Source organism: Nymphaea colorata, chromosome 10 (genome assembly GCF_008831285.2).
Source record: "Nymphaea colorata isolate Beijing-Zhang1983 chromosome 10, ASM883128v2, whole genome shotgun sequence".
In the NCBI taxonomy this organism is placed as follows: domain Eukaryota; kingdom Viridiplantae; phylum Streptophyta; class Magnoliopsida; order Nymphaeales; family Nymphaeaceae; genus Nymphaea; species Nymphaea colorata.
The window spans coordinates 11723065-11742165 of NC_045147.1; the positions used below are offsets into that span (position 1 = coordinate 11723065).

General features: G+C 37.9%; 1 protein-coding gene across 1 annotated transcript; it reads right to left on the reverse strand.

Annotated features, from left to right (window-relative positions):
* Positions 1-7204: 7204 nt before the first annotated feature.
* LOC116262610 ((+)-neomenthol dehydrogenase-like) lies at positions 7205-8421 on the reverse strand. Its single transcript, XM_050080159.1, has 2 exons — positions 8335-8421; positions 7205-7582 (listed from the first exon to the last, which is right to left on the reverse strand). The coding sequence occupies exons 1-2, from the start codon at positions 8419-8421 to the stop codon at positions 7205-7207; spliced, it is 465 nt and encodes a 154-aa protein (XP_049936116.1).
* Between the last annotated feature and the right edge of the window lie 10680 nt (positions 8422-19101).

Genomic DNA, 19101 nt, shown 5'->3' on the forward strand with positions numbered 1-19101 from the left:
GATTTTTCTTTCAATAGCATGATCTTGAAAGAATTTGTTAAGCACTATATACTCACCACCACCTTCAGATTGGAAAAATTTAATTTTTGTAGCATACATATTTTCAACTTTCACCTTGAATGCTTTGAACGCCTTTTCAACATCAGACTTATATGCTAGAAAGTAAATCCATGTAAACTTAGAGTATTCGTACATAGTATCGATATATGTCTTTGCTAATCATGGGCACTGGACCCCAGACATCCGAGTGAACAACTGCTAAAGGTTTAGTGGCCTTATGATCAGATTGGGTAAATGGAAGTGCATGTGACTTCCCAGATTGGCAAGCATCACAAAAATAATTGTTTTTGACATCATAATCAAAAGGAAGTTGAAATTGTCCCAAAATAAAATTAACAGTATTCAAGGCAGGATGTCCTAGTCTAGCATGCCATCTACTAACTGGCGTCCGTTCTCCATATAATGCCACCTTTTCAATTTGACGCTGATTGATTTCTGGTTGTGGGAGTTGAAGACGATAAAGGCCATTGTTACTTTTTCCTTGAAGTATCACCACCCCTGTACGCTGGTCCTTCACCACACAATAATCAGTAGAAAATTCAAACACAACTTGTTTATCCTTGCAACATTTATTTACAGATAACAGATTTGGAACCATTTTAGGAGCATGAAGAATATTACGCAAGGCAACAGTAGATTTAGGAAGATGGAAGAAAGCTGACCCAATATTTTTAATGTACACACTTGTTCCATCTCCAACCTTGACGGTGTCATTGCCTTCATAAGGTTCATGAATAGTCATCAACCCAAGAGAATTAGTGATGTGATGGGTTGCTCCTGTGTCAGGGATCCAGTTTGCATCATCTAGCATATGGGGAGCTGAGTGATATACCTGAGCATTTGAGGATGGTGACGAGTTCATGTTGGTAATAGTTGCTCCGTTGTGATCTTTCTTTGCTATTTTAAAGCAAGTCTTGGCACTATGACCCATTTTATCACAAAATTGACAAATAATACGTTTTTTTCACCAAAATCAGACCTGCCATGTCCTGCATCAGATCTGCCACGGCCTCGACCACGACTCCTTTGAATCATTGAGGACTGTCTTCGGTTGAAATTTTTCCTTGTCGTTGAATATGGTTGGGCATAATGGGCAGTAGGAGTAAATGTTTCATGCTCAAAATTATGATCTTTAAGTTGTGTCTCTTGAGTGAGTAGTAGGCCGTGCAAGTCACTAAGAGATATCGGATCTACTCGAGTGGTCAAAGAAGTTTTGAAAGCTGAGTATTCTCGAGGAAGTCCTCTCAAGATGAGCATAATTAAGTCTTCCTCTTCTACTGGTATAAAAATAATCATCCATAGTTAAATTTCCTTTTCGAAGTCCTTGTAGTTGTTCCTTGAGTTGCATGATTCTTGAGTGGGAATGAGCAGCATAGGATCTTTTAAAAGCATTCCATACTTCATATGACGGCTTGAGCCCAACTACTTGCGCAAGTATAGTTTCAGACAATGAGGAGATAATACAACTTAAGAGAAGTTCATCTTGCCTCATCCAAGTCACATATTCAAGATTAATAGATTGAGATCTCCCATCACTACTAGTGATATATTGGTTCGGACATGGTTTAGAACCATCGATGAACCCAAGCAAATCATATGAATATAACAAAGGTAGAAATTGCTAAAAAATTATCCACAGTCAACTTGATGTTCAAGTATTGCTGTAAAGTGGTTGGTGCAGGCAGTAAAGGTAAAGCAATACCTTGCAATGGCGTCTGAGTTACAGCTCTGTTTGATGCCATCATGAATCACAAATCTGATCAAGTTTGGAGCCGTTGAATCCTCAACGGAATGAAGGTACTTTCTGCTATAAACTTGCAGTGAACGATCACCTGAGGAGACAACACGAGTCAATAAACAAGAAGGGCAGAAATCAGCAACCGTTCTTCCTGCTTCTCAACCAGCGATGCTTCAAAAATCAAGTGCTTCTTTCTCCAAGGCCCAAAAAATCTGCAAATGCATTGGAAGCATCTGCACACGTCCAGGAAACGTTTGGATTCCTGCTCGATAGCTGGAGTGACCGATTTTGACAACGCCAGCACAAAAAGATACCGTGAATAGGTAGGCAGAACTGCCTCTTTTCTGCCTCCGTTTCAGCAACAGGGAGCAATCATTTATTTCCTCTGGCTCCAGAAAAATGCAGAAACGCCTTGGGGAATGATATGCAGAACCCTTGGGTTATTCTAGACTCTACCCAACGACAAGAGTTGTCGGACTTGAACACACCAGTAGAGATTCTCACCATGAGTGGTGATTTCCGGTGGAAGGCGCAATCTGTTTTCAACAGCTGCTTTTCACAGCTCTGATACCATATTGAAAAACAAGGAGGAGAGAATGAGAGACACAGAGCTTAACGTGGTTCGGAGAATGATTCTCCTACACCCACAATGATCCTCTCTCACAGATTATTCTAAGTGAGGTTTCATTATTTATAGAGGAATACATCTCGTCAATCTTGGAAAGATGTCTTTCCTTTTGTTTACAGTTTGGCTTATTCATCCGTTGGGATTTTCTTCCCTTTGTTGGCTTGACAGTTTCTTCTTCCTTGCTATTGTAATCATGGGATTTTATCAGTTGACGCTGGTTTTTTTTTTCAATTTTCTTGCCTTTGTCTTCAGCTTGTTTTTCTTGCCTTTGTGGTGTGTTTCCAGAATCACCGCTAGATTGGGATTTCGTTGGATCTGCTATGCTAACACAATATTGGTGTTGAAAACTTGATCTTATGCTCGCACCCCTGTGATTTCAATTTTCAGCAGTTTTGTGCATGTCCAACTATCAAACTAGTTGGTTTGGGCTGTTTTATTGTTGTTAAAAGCTGCCAATAGCTGCGTAATTTTGGACACATATATTGTTGAAGTTTGGGAGCATTTGTGTTAGCTTTGAGAGTTGTTTTTGGCTGGTTATTGTCTTCTTAAACATTCTTTTTAGGAGAAAACATCTATAACAAAGTGGGATCAAAGCGCCAGGTTTGTTGTGTGCATTCTTATTGAAGGATGAAATCAACCCCCACTAAAATGGTCTCTCTAAATGGGAACAATTGGACTATATGGAAAGCAAAAATGGAGGATTTGCTGTATTGTAAAGATTTGTATGCACTCATTGAAAACCAGAAGCCAACGAATATGACAGATGAAAAATGAAAGTTATTAAACAGGAAAACTATTGGCACTATCAGACAATGGTTAGATGACAGTGTTTTTTATTTGGTATACGCAGAGATGAGTGCGAAGTCATTATGGCAGAAGTTGCATGATCTTTATGAGAAGAAAACAGCTGGAAACAAGGCGTTCTTGATTAAGCAATTGATAAATCTGAAACTTAGAGAGGGAAAACCAGTGTCAGAACATTTGAATGAACTGCAGAGCATAATCAATTAGTTGTCGGCAATGAAAATGATATTAGATAATGAGTTACAAGCACTCTTATTGTTCAGTTCTCTTCCTGATAGTTGGGAGACTTTAGATGTTTCTTTGAGCAACTCCACTCCAAATGGTGTGCTAACGATGAAGCATGTAACCACCAGCATTTTAAATTGAGAAATAAGGAGAAAGTCTCTTGGCACTAGTAGCTCACAAGTGCTAGTGATGGAAGACAGGGGCAGGCAAAAGAACCGCAACAAATGGCATGACAGATCAAAATTTAAGTTCAAATCAAGACCCAAGATGACAGGTAAATTCTTTCACTGTGGTATTCCAGGTCACAAGAAGATTGATTGCAGGAAATGGAAAGAAGAAAATGAACAGAAAAAGAAGAGTCAAGAGAATGTGAAGCCAAAAGAATACACTGCAATTGCTTCAGATGATGAAGTAGTATTATTTTTATCTGAAGAAAATGATTGTCTTACAGTTCAGAATTGTGATTCTACATGGATTTTAGATACTGGGGCATCATATCATGCCACCATGTAGAGAGTTGTTCTTATCCTACAGAGCATGTGATCTTGGAGTAGTTCACATGGGCAACAATGACATTTCGAGCATTGTTGGGATATGAGATGTTTGCATTGAGACGAGCACAAGATGCAAATTGACTTTGAGAGATGTGAGGCATGTTCCAGGTCTTAGAATCAATCTGATTTCTGCAGGAAAACTAAGTGAAGATTGATATTGTACTTCGTTTAGTCAGACAGGTTAGAAACTGACAAAGGGGGCAATAGTATTGTCTAAAGGTAGCAGATTTGACTTTTTGTATGGTATGAAATCTCGAATCAATAGTGTTGAGGTAAATGCAGTTACTGATGGCACTTCGTCAGATTTGTGGCATAAGATATTAGGTCACATGAGTCAAAAAGGAATTGATTTGTTCACCAAGAAGAATTTGTTACTAAAGGCAGATGGTGCACAGTTATCTCTTTGTGATCATTGTTTGATTGGTAAGTTGCATAGAGTTTCTTTTCAGAAAAAACGCTCTTCAAAAACTAAAGATGTATTGGATTTAGTTTATTCAGATATGTGTAGACCTATAAATGTCATGGGAGACATAAAGTCAGGTGTGAATGCTGGTGGTATTCATGAGCCAACCTATGCAGAACCTAAGGAATTTTCATCTGAGCATGGTGAAACTGATGAAAATGTAGATGAAGAAGAAATAGAGGCAGATGAGTAGTATACAGATGGTAGCCCTATAGAGACTCAAACTGATCATGAGCATGAGTTAGAGGGAGAGCTTCTTTCACGTTCAGAACCAATTAAGGAGCAATTGGGAAAAGGTAAAAAAACACGTATACCATCTACTAGATATTCTACTGATAAATATATTATATTTACAGATAGTGGAGAGCCAGAATCTTATTCAGAGTTGCTAGATGATGTGCATAAAGATAAATGGATTAAAGCTATGCAGGAGGAGATGAATTTTTTGTATAAGAATCACACTTTTGATTTGGTAGAGTTACCAAAAGTAAGCAAGTGTTGCAAAACAAGTGGGTCTGCAAGTTTAAAAATAAAGGTCACGACAAGTTGAGATACAAAGCTTGGTTAGTGGTGAAAAGTTTCAAGCAGGAAAGAGGTATTGATTTTGATGAAATTTTTTCTTATGTGGTTAAAATGTCATCTATCAGGGTAATACTTGAGTTGATGGTATATCTAGACTTGGAGTTGGAACAGTTAGATGTAAAAACTGTTTTTCTTCATGGAGATCTAGAAGAAGAAATCTACATGACACAGCTAGAATGTCTTGTAGTTGCTAGGAAGAAGCACATAGTTTGCAAGTTAAAGAAAAGGTTGTATGGACTTAAGCAAGCACCTAGGAAATGGTACAAGAAATTTGATGTTTTTATGATAAATCAAAAGTATCGCAGGTCAGCCGTAGATCACTGTGTCTATATCAGAGAGTTCTCATCAGGTAACTTCATTATCTTGTTGTTATATGTAGGTGACATGCTTACTGTTGGATAAGATTGTCAATTGCTTAGCTAATTGAAGAAGGACATGGTAAGTTCTTTGATATGAAAGACTTGGGGTCAGCACAACAATTTTTAGGCATGAGGATTGTTCGTGATAGGAAGACCAATAAGTTGTGATTATCACAAGAGAAATACATTGAAAATGTGTTTAGCAAGTTCAACATGAAAGATGTCAAAACAGTAAGTACGTCTTTAACAGTACATTTTAAATTCAGAAATGAGCAATACTCATCCTCAATAGATGAGAAAGAAAGAATTGAGAATATACCATATATCTCTGCAGTAGGGAGTCTCATGTATGCTATGGTTATGCAGTTGGTGTAATTAGCAAGTTTTTGTCAAATCCAGCCAAAGTGTTATACACTTGATGAAGAATTCAGCGTTCCACTCAAGGACCAAGCACATTGATGTCAGATATCAATGGATTTGTGATGTGTTTAAGCAAAAAACTGATCCAGTTAGAGAAGATACATACAGAGAAGAATCCTGCAGATATGATGACGACGTCTCTACATAAAGAGAAGCATGACATGTATAGAGTCCTAGTTGGGATGACTACCTTTAAGGCAGTCTAATAATTTTATTTATTTTGTAGGTATGATGAGGCTGGAGGGAGAGTTTGTTGGGTCGGGTCCAGCCTCAAGTGAGGACTCGGCCCGACCCGTCACTTAAGTGACGGGCGGAGGAAAAGGGGAAGGCACCCGATGGTGCCCCCATCGCCCTTACATCTCTCTCTCTCTCTCTCTTGGGTTTTCTTTTGGGGAAAAAGAAAAGAGATCTCCCTCTTCTGGCTGCACACAACAAGAGGAGAAGGAGAAGAGGAAGGCAAGGAAGAGAAGAAGGAGAAATCGCAGCAAGGTTGCATGTGTTGATTGGCACGTCAAGAAAAGAAAGGAAAGACAAAGAAGAAATGAAGGGAGTCGTCATTGGGTGATTCTTTCTTGTTTCTTTGAGGCTCTTTCTTTCATTCGTATAAGAGAGTGTTATTTCTCTCTTGAGTTCATTGTTTTTCATAAAACAGTAGGGATATTGCGGCTGGTGTATTTGACTTCTTTCTTGATATATAGAAAGTCTCTCTTGCCCGTGGTTTTTTACTCCATTATTGGGGGGGTGGGGGGAGGTTTACGTAAATTAGTGTCTCTTATTTTCTGCATTATTTAGCATATATTTTGATATATATTGCTGCAATATTGGTGTTAGAAACTTGATCGTAATGCTCGTAGCTTTGTGATTTCGATTTTCAGCAGTTTTGTGCATGTTCGACTATCAAGCTAATTGGTTTGGGCTGTTTTATTGTTGTTGAAAGCTGTCATTAGCTGCCTAATTATTGGACACATATATTGTTGAAGTTTGGGAGCGTTTGTGTTAGCTTTCAGAGTTGTTTTTGGCTGGTTATTGTCTTCTTAAACATTTTTTTGGGGAGAAAACATTATAACACTAATAGAGTAAGAAAACAATAAAATGTCATTTAAAAGAAGGTAAGAGCAAATACCGACCAAATTGAAGAGCAACTAAATTAAGTCCAACCGACGCATGCTTGGGACATTTAAACGTTATTCATGGAACTGCAATTGCATGACTGTAATTCAACAAATATCCAAACAAGAACGATCGAAACTAAGGATGAGACGGACTCAGCCCGTAGATAGAAGTCTACTGGTCCTTAGGTCACTTTATGACAAAAAAGATCAATCGACAGAACACATTTGCTTCTCAAATGCCATAAGTTTTTAGTTATCCTCAAAAGTCGGCATCCTTCCTTTCCAGGAAGTTGTGGCCGGAAGGGCCGCCGGCAGGCAGAAGAGCAATGCGCACCAAATTCGCAGCCCCTTCAGCCAGAGAGAAGTCGCTTGTGCCAAAGGTCATGTCAGTGATCACATAGCCAGGGTGCACGCTGTTGACACAAGTTTTGTCGCCCAATTCAAGGGCCAAGAGCCTCGTGTACGCGTACAACGCCATCTTGGAGATGGAATAAGAGGGATACTTGAGGGGCCATTTCTCCATGCCCTTCTCCGACTGCACGTCTTCAAGGAACATGGCCAACACACCATCGATCTTCTGCTCAGTCAAGCCCGTCGCGTCACACAGTTGCTCCCTCAACTTCTCGTCCCTTAGATGCTGTCACCACCATTGTTGATCTACAGTCAAAACTCTTTCCCAAGAAATATTGTGATACAATGGAGAACAGTAAAGTGCATGGCTAGATTTTTTTTTTCTAAGGATGCAATATATAATTTTCAGGATTGATTCTTATAGTGACTAAATTAAAAATTTTATAAATATTAAACGGTAGATTTTAATTTTTCATAAACTGATGGGGCCATGGCCCCTGCCCTCGATCATGATATATATGTTATGGCCGCAGGGACCGCATTATGCATCAGAAATTAGCAAAATGTACAAAAGCCGCTCACCTTATAAGGATAAAAGCTGAACAAAATTTCACCCTATTAAATTACCAAAACACCCCATAGTAAAACGTGGGAACAAGTTTTTCCATATTAGTGGCATCACATGGAAAATGTCTTTCAAGGGATGCCAATATATCTAATTTGAATCAGATATGATCGAAACATAAAAAATTCAGGTATAGAAAAAACTTTTGTCTGATTAAGATAATTGAATCAGATTCTGATTTAAGAAATGGCGTTTTCGGATTCAAGTATATATAAATATCTGATCAGATTCAGATATGAATATAAAAATTGTATTCAGATCGGATTTGAATGGTGAAATTTCATTTCGGATTCGGATATACATTTTCTTCATTCAGATTTGGATCCGATTTTGAGTCCGAGTATGTGAACATCTAAAAGGTGAATGTAGTTAGGAGTATATATGGTTCAAATCCGATTTGTTGACATCCTTGCCCATGGTCCGGACATGTTCGGGCTCTTAGCATCGATGTCACCAGAGTGTGGGGTGCAGGTGCCGGTGCCGGTGCCAGAGCGGTACATCCCAACAAATTTAGGTGCGGTGGTGTGGTGAGGATATTTTATTATTAATTTATTATATATATAACAGAATAAACATGTATACATTATTACTGCAATTTAGTTATTAATGTATATAACATATTTGAATCATTGTATTGCATAAGAAAATATCAAAACAACATATATTATACATGTAATTTAGTAATATGACATGCTAACTGGGTTCGGGTGTGAGTCGGAGCCGCACCCATGTCCGGTGCACACCCATCTCGATGCGGCTCGGGTGCGGCAGTAAAATAGAAGGGTCTGGTGACTTAGCTTAGCATATGTCCATCTTCGGAGTGGGTGGTATCCTCATTAATGTGAAAGGAAACAACAAAAATTTGGGTGGATGAGCTCAAATATCAGACCGACCCACATGGCCGGTTCGGTCATATTCAATTTGAACTAATAGAAGAAGTTCATGTTAAAGAATTAGACTTACACATGATAGTCCATAGCTGGATGAGACGTTGACAATCCTGGGCTTGTAAGAAGAGGGGCGTAAGAGAGGAAGCAGCGCCTTGGTCAATCTCTTCGTTCCAGAGAAGTTGGTCTCTATGTTGTGCTTTGCCGATTCATACTTCTCCGAAATCCCCTCCGTCCATGTAGGATGTGCCTGTGCGCAAAAAGTGAGAGGAGAGAGATCAGCAAATCAGTATTGTGTAAATCACTTATATATATATATATATATACACACACACACCAGATCACTTGGGAAAGGGATGAAAACTAAACCTCTTAAATTCGTGTTAAAAAGTGTTTTAAACAGAATAGAAAACACTAATTCAACATAAATCATGTTTTAGTTGAAGTCATTCTTGTAAAAAAAAACAGATCTTTCTACTATCAAAATTTTGATGTTCTAAAAGTGATTAATTTGTTTATTATTAAAAAACATTATTTAAGTAAGAAAAGAACTAACCTAATATAAGTTTATCACCAAATGACTCTTAATATCATGTCTATAAGGTTATATTGCAATAAACATATTTTAATAACTAAATTTCATTGGTCTTATTTTTGTCTCTTACCAAAAGTGGTCTACTTTTTACCAACTTTCTTATTTATATAGATAAGAAAGCGAAAGAGAGAAAAGTAATTGCTACATCTCATACCACTAGGTCATGGACAAAAACCAAACCACTCAAATTTGATTATTGAAGTACTTTTTTTTTTGTATATTCCAATCATATAGATATGCTCTTACGAATGTTTTCTGAGTTTAACATGCTTCTATAGCAATAAGAAAATGAACGGCTCTTATGACTTCAAAATTTTATTGGTAGCTTTTACACAATGGATAGAGCAATGGGGAGCTGCCGTGCGGCTCCTCTCCTGCCGCTGGTGGGGAGGAGAGGGAGAGGGAGAGGGGGGGAGGAGAGAGAGAGAGAGAGTTGAGGAAGCTAGGCCTTCCAATCTTTGATCGGATGTCCCAGTTCTGATGTTCCTATATATATATATATATATATATATATATATATATATATATATATATATATATATAATGTCACTAAAATGGTCGAATGGCTAAAAGGATTAAAAACTGTCACTAAAATCTTTAGTCATGCCCATGAGTGATGATTTGTGGACCGTGGTTTAAGTACATTTTTGGTAGTCTTATCAAGGGTTAAATGTCTTTTGTCATCATTTTTATTCACGTCGCAACATGCAGCCAACTGATTTCAATTATGGATATTTAAAACTTTAGAAACCATACTTATATATATATATATATACTAGAATAATGTGTTAGTCCGTTACCCCAATCAAGCTCTTACCTAGCAGTCATTCTATATGGATTGATTTTGGAGCTTGGTGCAGCTAGTCGCCTTTTCATTTACAAGCAAGTGATGCTGAGTGTGTGCAGAGCTTGGTGCAGTTAGTCGCTTTTTCATTTACAGGCAAGTGTTGCTGTGCATGTTTATGCTTCTAACCCCAACACCCATGGGCGGAGCCAAGAATTTTTCATGGCCAGGGCCGAATGATAGTTTTAAATTTTTTAAAATCCTGAAATATAATTTTTCAAAATTTTTATATAAGATAAATAAAAAAATTACATATAAATTGTTTTAAAAAAATCTTTTAAGGGGGAGCCAGGGTCCCTGCCAGCCCCCTTGCTAACACTGTTTGGGGTTACTTAAAGATCCTATTATTAGTGTTTTTTAATTAGTATAAATGGAGGCTAATTAAATGACGAGAGCTCACATAAATCAAGCTTACCTTGTTTGCCTAAATAACTTCAGCTAACTCGTCTTGTTCTACAAACAAGGTAAGCTTGTATATGTTTTGCCAAGTTGAGATTGGACAAATTCTACTAAGTAGTGATCACTTGGTAATGGCAACAGTAACAAACGGTTACAAAAATCCGCCCCAATAATTGTGATATAATTTATGAAACATTGCTCATGAAAATGAAAATGAAACAATTTTGCTATTATTTTCTTTACCAAACAAGTTGTTTGTTCTGCACGTCACCCTAACTCCTACCTACCAGAGTTTCTGGAAACTTTCTCTCAGAACTATTAAACTAATTAAAGGGGAAGAGGAAAGACAAGATTGACGGGTTGAAGAAATGTTATGGGCAAGATTGCGGCAGTATTCATTGATTTAAGATGGCATGAGACAGAATGGCATTAATAATTCTGCCGCTTTGCCTGATAACATGGCAACTTTTTATTGGGCTAATAATGTTATACTGTTTACTACTTTATTTACGTTAAGACAAACAATAGCCGCTAGTCAAACAGCAACACGAGTCGAGCCAACTCGGGCTCCACTCGAACTCGCTCGGAAAAACTCGAGCTCGACTCGTTTATAAACGAGTTGAGTTCGAGCTGAAAGTTAAAACTTGAATCAATAAACGAGTTGAGTTCGAGTTGTAAGAACTCGACTCGTTTATGTTTGGCTCGGCTCGATTATTGAAATTCTTTTCTTTTAATTATATGAACCGGTTCACCGAGTCACCGATTCATCGATTTAGGTTAAACTTTTTTTGTTTATTACGTTTTCATCTTTTAACACTTTCGTTCCAACTTCTCCCTGTCGCTTTCTCATTTCTACCGCCCACGATTGCAGCGACCCACCACCGCTCTCTCTCCTCTCTACCACTCACCGCCGCACACGCCATAACCACCACCACTCCGCCCACGGCTGCAGCGACTCACCACCGCTCTCTCTCCTCTCTACCACTCACCGCCGCACACGCCATGACCACCACCACTCACCTGATGTGCAATGGCACCAAAGCGGTGGAAGGGACATTGGGGCAAACGTCAGGGTTCCTCCGATTCTAATCACCTTTCCTCGCGACGGAAAGATGCAATAAGGGTAACGATGCGACCATCCAAAAGAGTCCGGCCACTATACTGGTTCGTCTCTCTTCTCCCCTTTCCCTGAAACCCTAATGTTTCTTTGAAGCTCTGCCATACATGTTTAGGGCTTTTTTTACAGGTGGATGTCGAGACGGAGGTCGCCGGAAGACAGATGAAGAAGAGTTGATCTTGATGCCCTCCTTGACATGCCCACAGAGGAGCTCATCAAACTCTTCCATGCCCTGGTTCAAATAAGGTTTGTATCTCTCGCACTCTAGTTTCCATCGTCCTCTCTCTCTCTTTCTCTTTTATATGGTTTTCCACCTTTTTGATGAATGTGTAGGTTCCAGAGAGGTTTGAAGAGGAAGCCAATGGCATTGATCAAGAAAATGCACAAATCAGTAATCAATCTCTTCCTTAAATTTCATTTTGTTTGAGAAACATCTTCCTGGTTGAGTTTGAAGTGGGGCTTCGGCACATAGTTGTTTTTCATGGTGGATTTTGTTTGCCTGCATTTTTCCTTTTTTAGTTGTATCATAGAATTTGCTTCGTAAATGAATTAAACGAGTTGACATAAACAAGTTAAAAAAAACAAGTCATAAACCAGTTAATCGAGTTAAGGGAGCCGAGTTCGAGCTCGACTCTGCATAATCGAGTCGAGCTCGAGCTTGTGTCATGGAGCTCGACTCGAGTTCGAGCTCGAGCTCTGTGAGCCAAGTCGAGCTCGAGCTGGGCAAGCTCGACTCGGCTCGTATGCAGCCCTAGCCGCTAGGCTGACGTGCGCTCGACAATCTTGTAAAAATTCTTGCAAATCGTTTCTTTTGATATCTATTCTACAAAATGAAACATGAAAAACAAGGATACACGTTTCCAATTGTACAACAATACAAAGCTTAAGATATTAGGTATCTATTCGCCTACATTACCGCCAAGCATCAAACATGCTGTTGGATTTTTAAGAAATCATTTTGATACATGAAAAGGAGATGGATTTTGAAAGACAACTTTGGAATTTTGATATAAGAAAAGGAATTCAGCATCTCTTCCACGAATGGTGGATTTTTGTAAAACAACTTTGAAACTTCGATATAAAGAAAGGAACTCAATGCATAGAACCCTTGCTCAAAGCATTACATTTTGTTTAAATGGTCAGTAAGATTGAAATGTATCTGGAGATGAGTTCGAGAGAGTACCACAATGGTTCTTGTGTCGATGTCGACGGTTGGCAACACCAGCATTATTTACCTGCAGTTGTAACAAATACGTCCATCACAGAACGAAACTCTTACATATGTAAACTTAGCTCAACATGTATTTTTCCATCAGGGAAGAACGATCATTTATCTTTTTCTAGCGTGTGAAAGAATTTTACCGGAATATCGACGAACCAATCAAGTGATTTCAACCAATCAACGAAATCCAACACACTTTGCTGCTGAGTGGTATCCAGAGTGTGGAAGATGAGGTTCTTTCTCCCCATTTCTGCTGCTTCTTGCAGGAACTGTTGAGCAGAGGATGAGAGTTGTTCCTGGGGCTTACGAGCAGTCATGATGACGGTCAGCCCCTTGCCTGCGAGCTGCCGGCATATCTTCAGGCCGATCCCTCTGTTCGATCCCGTACCCAGTGCCACCGTCTCCCACTCCACCACTCTGCTCCCTCTCCTGCCTGCAACCAAGAAAACAAACACCATGTACCTGTGATTTCCTGTAGCATACATATATAGAAACAGGGCCTCTCATTACAAATTGAAGTGACCTCTATGATCAAGTTCTACAGAAGCAAAGCAAAGCAACACAAAGATGGAGCACCCAACGTAGCACCTATGCATATGCTTCCTCTACATCCCAATTAAATCAACTAAAAGTGCTCATTTCTCTCACCATTTTGGTCGGCCTTCTCTACCTCTCTCACCAAATGAAGCAGCTGGAACCTCAATGGTCAATGAAATGGAGAGAAGGATTTTATATATATATATATATATATATGTATAGGCCAGCACCAAGTAGACCAATATATTACCCGTGCAAAATTTGGTGAGGATACCACTTTAATCAAAGCCCTTGCAACCTCTTTAGATTTAAAAAATTTTAGTTTAATATCATATAAAATTTAAAAAAATTTATTTTGGCCTTGTTAAAATTTTAAACCCTACTATTATACATGCCCAATCCGGTACATTGGGTAGAGTGGACAGATTGTCTTGCACTAAAAGCTGTACACGGTGTACCCGACTAACACGTCATCACTTCTCCCATACTTACTACTTATGCGTGTTACTCTCCTTTTTAGCTTTGAGAGTTACAGCTAGGGGTATGCCCTGTCCCATGGAAATATAAATACATGAATAACCTAATTTGTTTGGGCTGACAAGAAAAATTGCAACTACCAGCCCACACCTCCACATTGGGCACATCTTATTGCCTTAATTTGTCGGCAGCTTGACTTCAATCTGAACCCCATGGAGCCTAACTTGAAGCATATATCATATGCAACCCATATACGGTGCTTCCACTAAGGCCTTCAACCCGACAAATTGGAGTTGGCTAAGTATGTTTAAGAGCTGTTTGGGAACAGTACGTTACTCTTGCATGCATCTGTCTCAAAAATACTGTAAATTCATGCAATACTTTTTAAAAGTGTCTGATGAATCTAGCTAATTTTTTGGTTAGATGCATGATCTCAAATAGTTCTTTAAAAATCCTTTGGCAACCAGAACATTTTGAAAATGTCTCATAAATTTGCTGCCTAGTTGAATCTACCATTTTGAAAATGTCTCATAAATCTGCTGCCTAGTTGAATCTACCATAATATCTCTGATGCCAAACAGCCTTTTAAGAGTATTAATTGATGCAAGAAACGCCTTTCATGCAACAAAATATGCGCAACAAAATATGTGTTAGTGAAAGACAAAAAAAAAATCTCCACCAAAAATATTAAAAGAAATCTTTCACCCATTTTCCACGTGTTCTGAAATGCGCTTGTTCCATGGGCCACTGCCTTTACCAGCTGACATAAATTACTTACTTATATACAAGTGTCCCTTAAAGTATAAAAATAAACTGTTAGTGACATTTAGCTAGAAATTTAGATTACTCGCCGCAGTTCTAGGAGGCTAGATTCAAAATGTAAGGTGGTCTCGGTCATAGCAAGTGGGTCCAATGTAGGGGCGATGCATATCAATACAACATCTTTATGTAATATGGTGCATATCTGTATACATCCTCTATAGACTAGATATACGTTGCATAAACTATCTCTTGCTTACACGAACATTTCTAAAAATCTTCATTTCGCACTGTAAAAAGCATTTGAAACATAAATTTGGTCCCCTTAAAAAATTTTCAACCGTTTCTTTGAAAACTTTCAGCCACCCAAAAAAAAAAATCGGTGATCAATGTAGCAAAAACAAATTAATCTTCAAGAGGAAGAAAGTGATGAAAGTTAATGCAAAATTAATGCAGCTGCCTTTATGAAGAAGGTGAACGGTTTAACTTTTGGGTTCTCCAAAAGTTTCATCGTTCCAATACATGTGCCCCTTCACCTTGCCTATTTTAATTTTCAGTTTCATGTTTTTAATATGGTCATTATATTTTCAGTTTTCTGTTTTTAATATGTCCATAATGACCATAGTGGAGTTATCAAGAGTCAATGTCATTTATTTTTCAGTTTTTTCTTACATGTATATATAGTTTGCTAAATATGTCAGAGAAAGCATTTCAAGTGTGCTCCAAATTTTTAGTGTTGTGTGTTCTTATCACGTGTCATGTCTTTGTGATCACTTGTACAAACAAGTGCTCGATTAGTGTGTTGTGTTCTTGTGTTGTGTCATTCACATGGGCATAAGAAGAGGAAGTGCAGACAGGTAATTCCTTTTGCTAACAGTGGTATCAGAGACAAGTCAATTGTGTTGTCGTGATTATTGGTAAAAGTGCAAAAGAGAGGCTTGCAAGGTAAAGTCTGCACATAACTTGTTCGACAAAATTTCTGCGAGAAATTTTTGTTCATTATGGCTAATGGCATGTCCACTTCAATATTTTTCAATCGCTCATACTTGTATTTAGTTGTGATAATTATGGTTTTTGGAGCATAAAAATGAAGACTTTCTTTTTGTCACAAGATCTCTGGGATTTAGTTGAGAATGGCTATATAGAAAGTGCGGAGAGCTCAAAACAAGGAGAAAAGACAGTTGAATCAAGAGAGCAACGGAAGAAGGATTCAAAAGCCTTGCTTGTTCTTCAACAAGCTGTAAGTGAGACTATCTTTCCTCGAATTGCTGGTGCTACTAGTTCAAATGAAGCTTGGACTATTCTCAAGCAAGAATATCATGGTGATAATAAGGTAATGACAGTGAAACTCCAAATCCTCCGTAAAGAGTTTGAGACATTGTTTATGAAAAACAATGAATCAGTCCAAGATTTTTTTTCAAGAGCTTTCATAGTTATAAATGAGATGAAAACCTTTGGAGAAGTTGTTAGCAACCAGAAAATTGTAGAAAAAATATTGAGGAGCTTACCGCCTAAATTTGATCATGTGGTTACGGCTATAGAAGAGTCTAAAAATTTGACTGCATACTCTGCTAATGAACTATTGGGTTCTCTTTTAGCCCATGAACAAAGAATGAACAGGTCAACTGAGAAAAATGTTGAACAAGCATTCCAAGCTCAAGTCAAGTTGGATGACTTTAGCAAAGAGAGAAAGGGAGCAACTGTACGAAAGAATGCATATCGCGGGCGAGGTAGAGGTAACTATCGTGGACGTGGACGAGGAAGATTTGAGGCAGTCAGAAACAAGTCAGAAGGAGGTGACACTAACAATAAAAAAATATGGCCACAAAAACAAGTACTGTGTTTTTTGCAAAAGAAATGGTCATACTGAAGCGTACTCTTGGGATAAAGCAAACAACAAGCTAATGTAGTGGAAGAGAAAGGAGAAGATGGTAACTTATTTTTTACTCATACAGAGTCAAATGAAAATATTGATCATGTATGGTTTTTAGATAGTGGATGCAGTAATCATATGACAGGAAAGAGAAGCTTGTTTTGTGACATTGATGAATCGGTGAAGCAACAAGTTCGACTTGGAGACAACAAAAAGGTGCAAATTGATGGTAAGGGCACAATTGAGATATCAATTAAAGGTGGTACTAAAAGTTTGGTACATGATGTTTATTATATACCTGGATTAGAATATAACTTACTAAGTGTTGGACAGTTAGCACAAAAAGGATATTTGATTTCATTTCATGATGATGTATGTGAAATCAAAAAGAAATGTTCTACCATGACACCTATAGTAGTGCACATGACAAAAAACAAAATGTTTCCAATCGATCTTTCACACTTTGATGCATATGCCTTAGTAGCAGACATGAATAAAGTGTCTAAATTATGTCACTTAAGATATGGACACTTGCACTACAATGGACTGAAGTTATTGGGGTAGAAAAAATTAGTTATTGGTTTACCTCGTCTTACCAATAATGAAGATATTTGTGAAGCATGTGTGTATGGAAAACAACATCGTCTTCCATTTCCAGTTGGAAAAGCATGGAGAGCAAAAACTCCTTTAGAATTAGTGCATGCTGACATTTGTGGACCAACAAGAACTCCATCTCTGAATAATAGTAGATATTTTCTACTATTCACTGACGAATTTTCTCGCATGAGTTGGGTGTTTTTTCTTGTTGAAAAATCCGAAGCCTTTGAAAAATTCAAGGAATTTAAAGTGTTTGGAGAAAAAGAATGTGGGCGTCCTATAAAAATATTTCGTACTGATAGAGGGGGAGAATTTTTGTCAAATGACTTTGACAATTTTTGCAAATTACATTGCATACGTAGACAGTTGACAGTAAGAAAAACTTCTCAACAAAATGAAATAGCTGAAAGAAAAAACCGTACAGTGGTAGAGATGGCTCGTAGCATGTTGAATGAGAAGCATCTTCCAAATGAGTTTTGGGCTGAAGCAGTAGCTACAGCTATGTATCTTCTCAACATATCACCAACCAAAACAGTCTGTAATATGACTCCATATGAAGCATGGTGGAATAAAAAACCTGATGTAAGTAATTTAAAAGTTTTTAGATGCATTGCCTACTCTCTACTTGATTCTAGTAGTCGAGACAAAATGGATAAAAAGAGTGAGAAATGTATTTTTGTGGGTTATAGTAATAACTCAAAAGGTTATAGACTATACAATCCAGTAACAAAGTCTTTAATTATTCGGCGTGATATCATTTTTTATGAGAATGGATCATGTGAGTAGACAACAATAGAAGATCAACATATTCCATTTGTTGATTCAACTTCTCACTCAAATGCATCAACGTCAAGTGCTACTCATTCAAAGGAGACCAATTCAGATCATGAAGAAGATGTCGAAAGAACTACAGATGGGTCTTCTCCACCAAAAAAGGTACGATCTCTAAATGGTCTTGTTCATTTGCTTTTATGGTAACTGAACCATCATGTTATGAGGAAGCATGTAGTAAAGAAGAATGGGAAAAAGCAATGCAAGAAGAGATCGATACAATTAAGAGAAATGATACATGGCAGCTAGTAGATTTGCCACAAGGAAAGGAACCTATAAATGTGAAATGGGTTTACAAATTGAAGTATAATGTTGATGGAGATGTGCAAAAATACAAGGCCAGACTAGTCATCAGAGGGTATGCACAAAAATATGGCATTGATTATTTTGAAACTTTTTCTCCTGTTGCTCATTTTGAGACTATTACGCTAGTATTGGCATTTGCAGCTCACTTAAAATGGAAAGTATTTCAATTTGATGTCAAATCTGCCTTTTTGAATGGTGCTTTAGAAGAAGATGTATATGTACATCAACCATAGGGCTTTGTCATAAGTGGACATGAGAAGAAAGTATATAAGTTGAAGAAGGCCCTTTATGGCCTCAAGCAAGCACCAAGAACATGGTATGGGAGGCTTGACACATATCTTCACAAAAATGGGTTTCAACGTTGTGAGAGTGAACCCACATTATACTTGAAAAATGAAGGCATTGATATGCTTGTGGTATGTGTTTATGTAGATAACATTATCTACATGGGATCAAGTGATGTGCTCATTCAAAAATTCGAGGACAGTATGATAAGTGAGTTTGAAATGACAGATTTGGGTTTATTGCATTTCTTTCTTGGTCTTCAAGTTGTCCAAACAAATAATGGTATTTTTATCTCTCAAGAAAAATATGCATTAAGCCTACTTAAGAAGTATAAAATGTTAGATTGCAAGTCATGCTCTACTCCTATGAATGCAGGTGAAAAGTTGACTTTGTCTGATGGGACTGCTAAAGCCAATGAAACATTTTTTAGAGGTCTAGTTGGTGGCTTGTT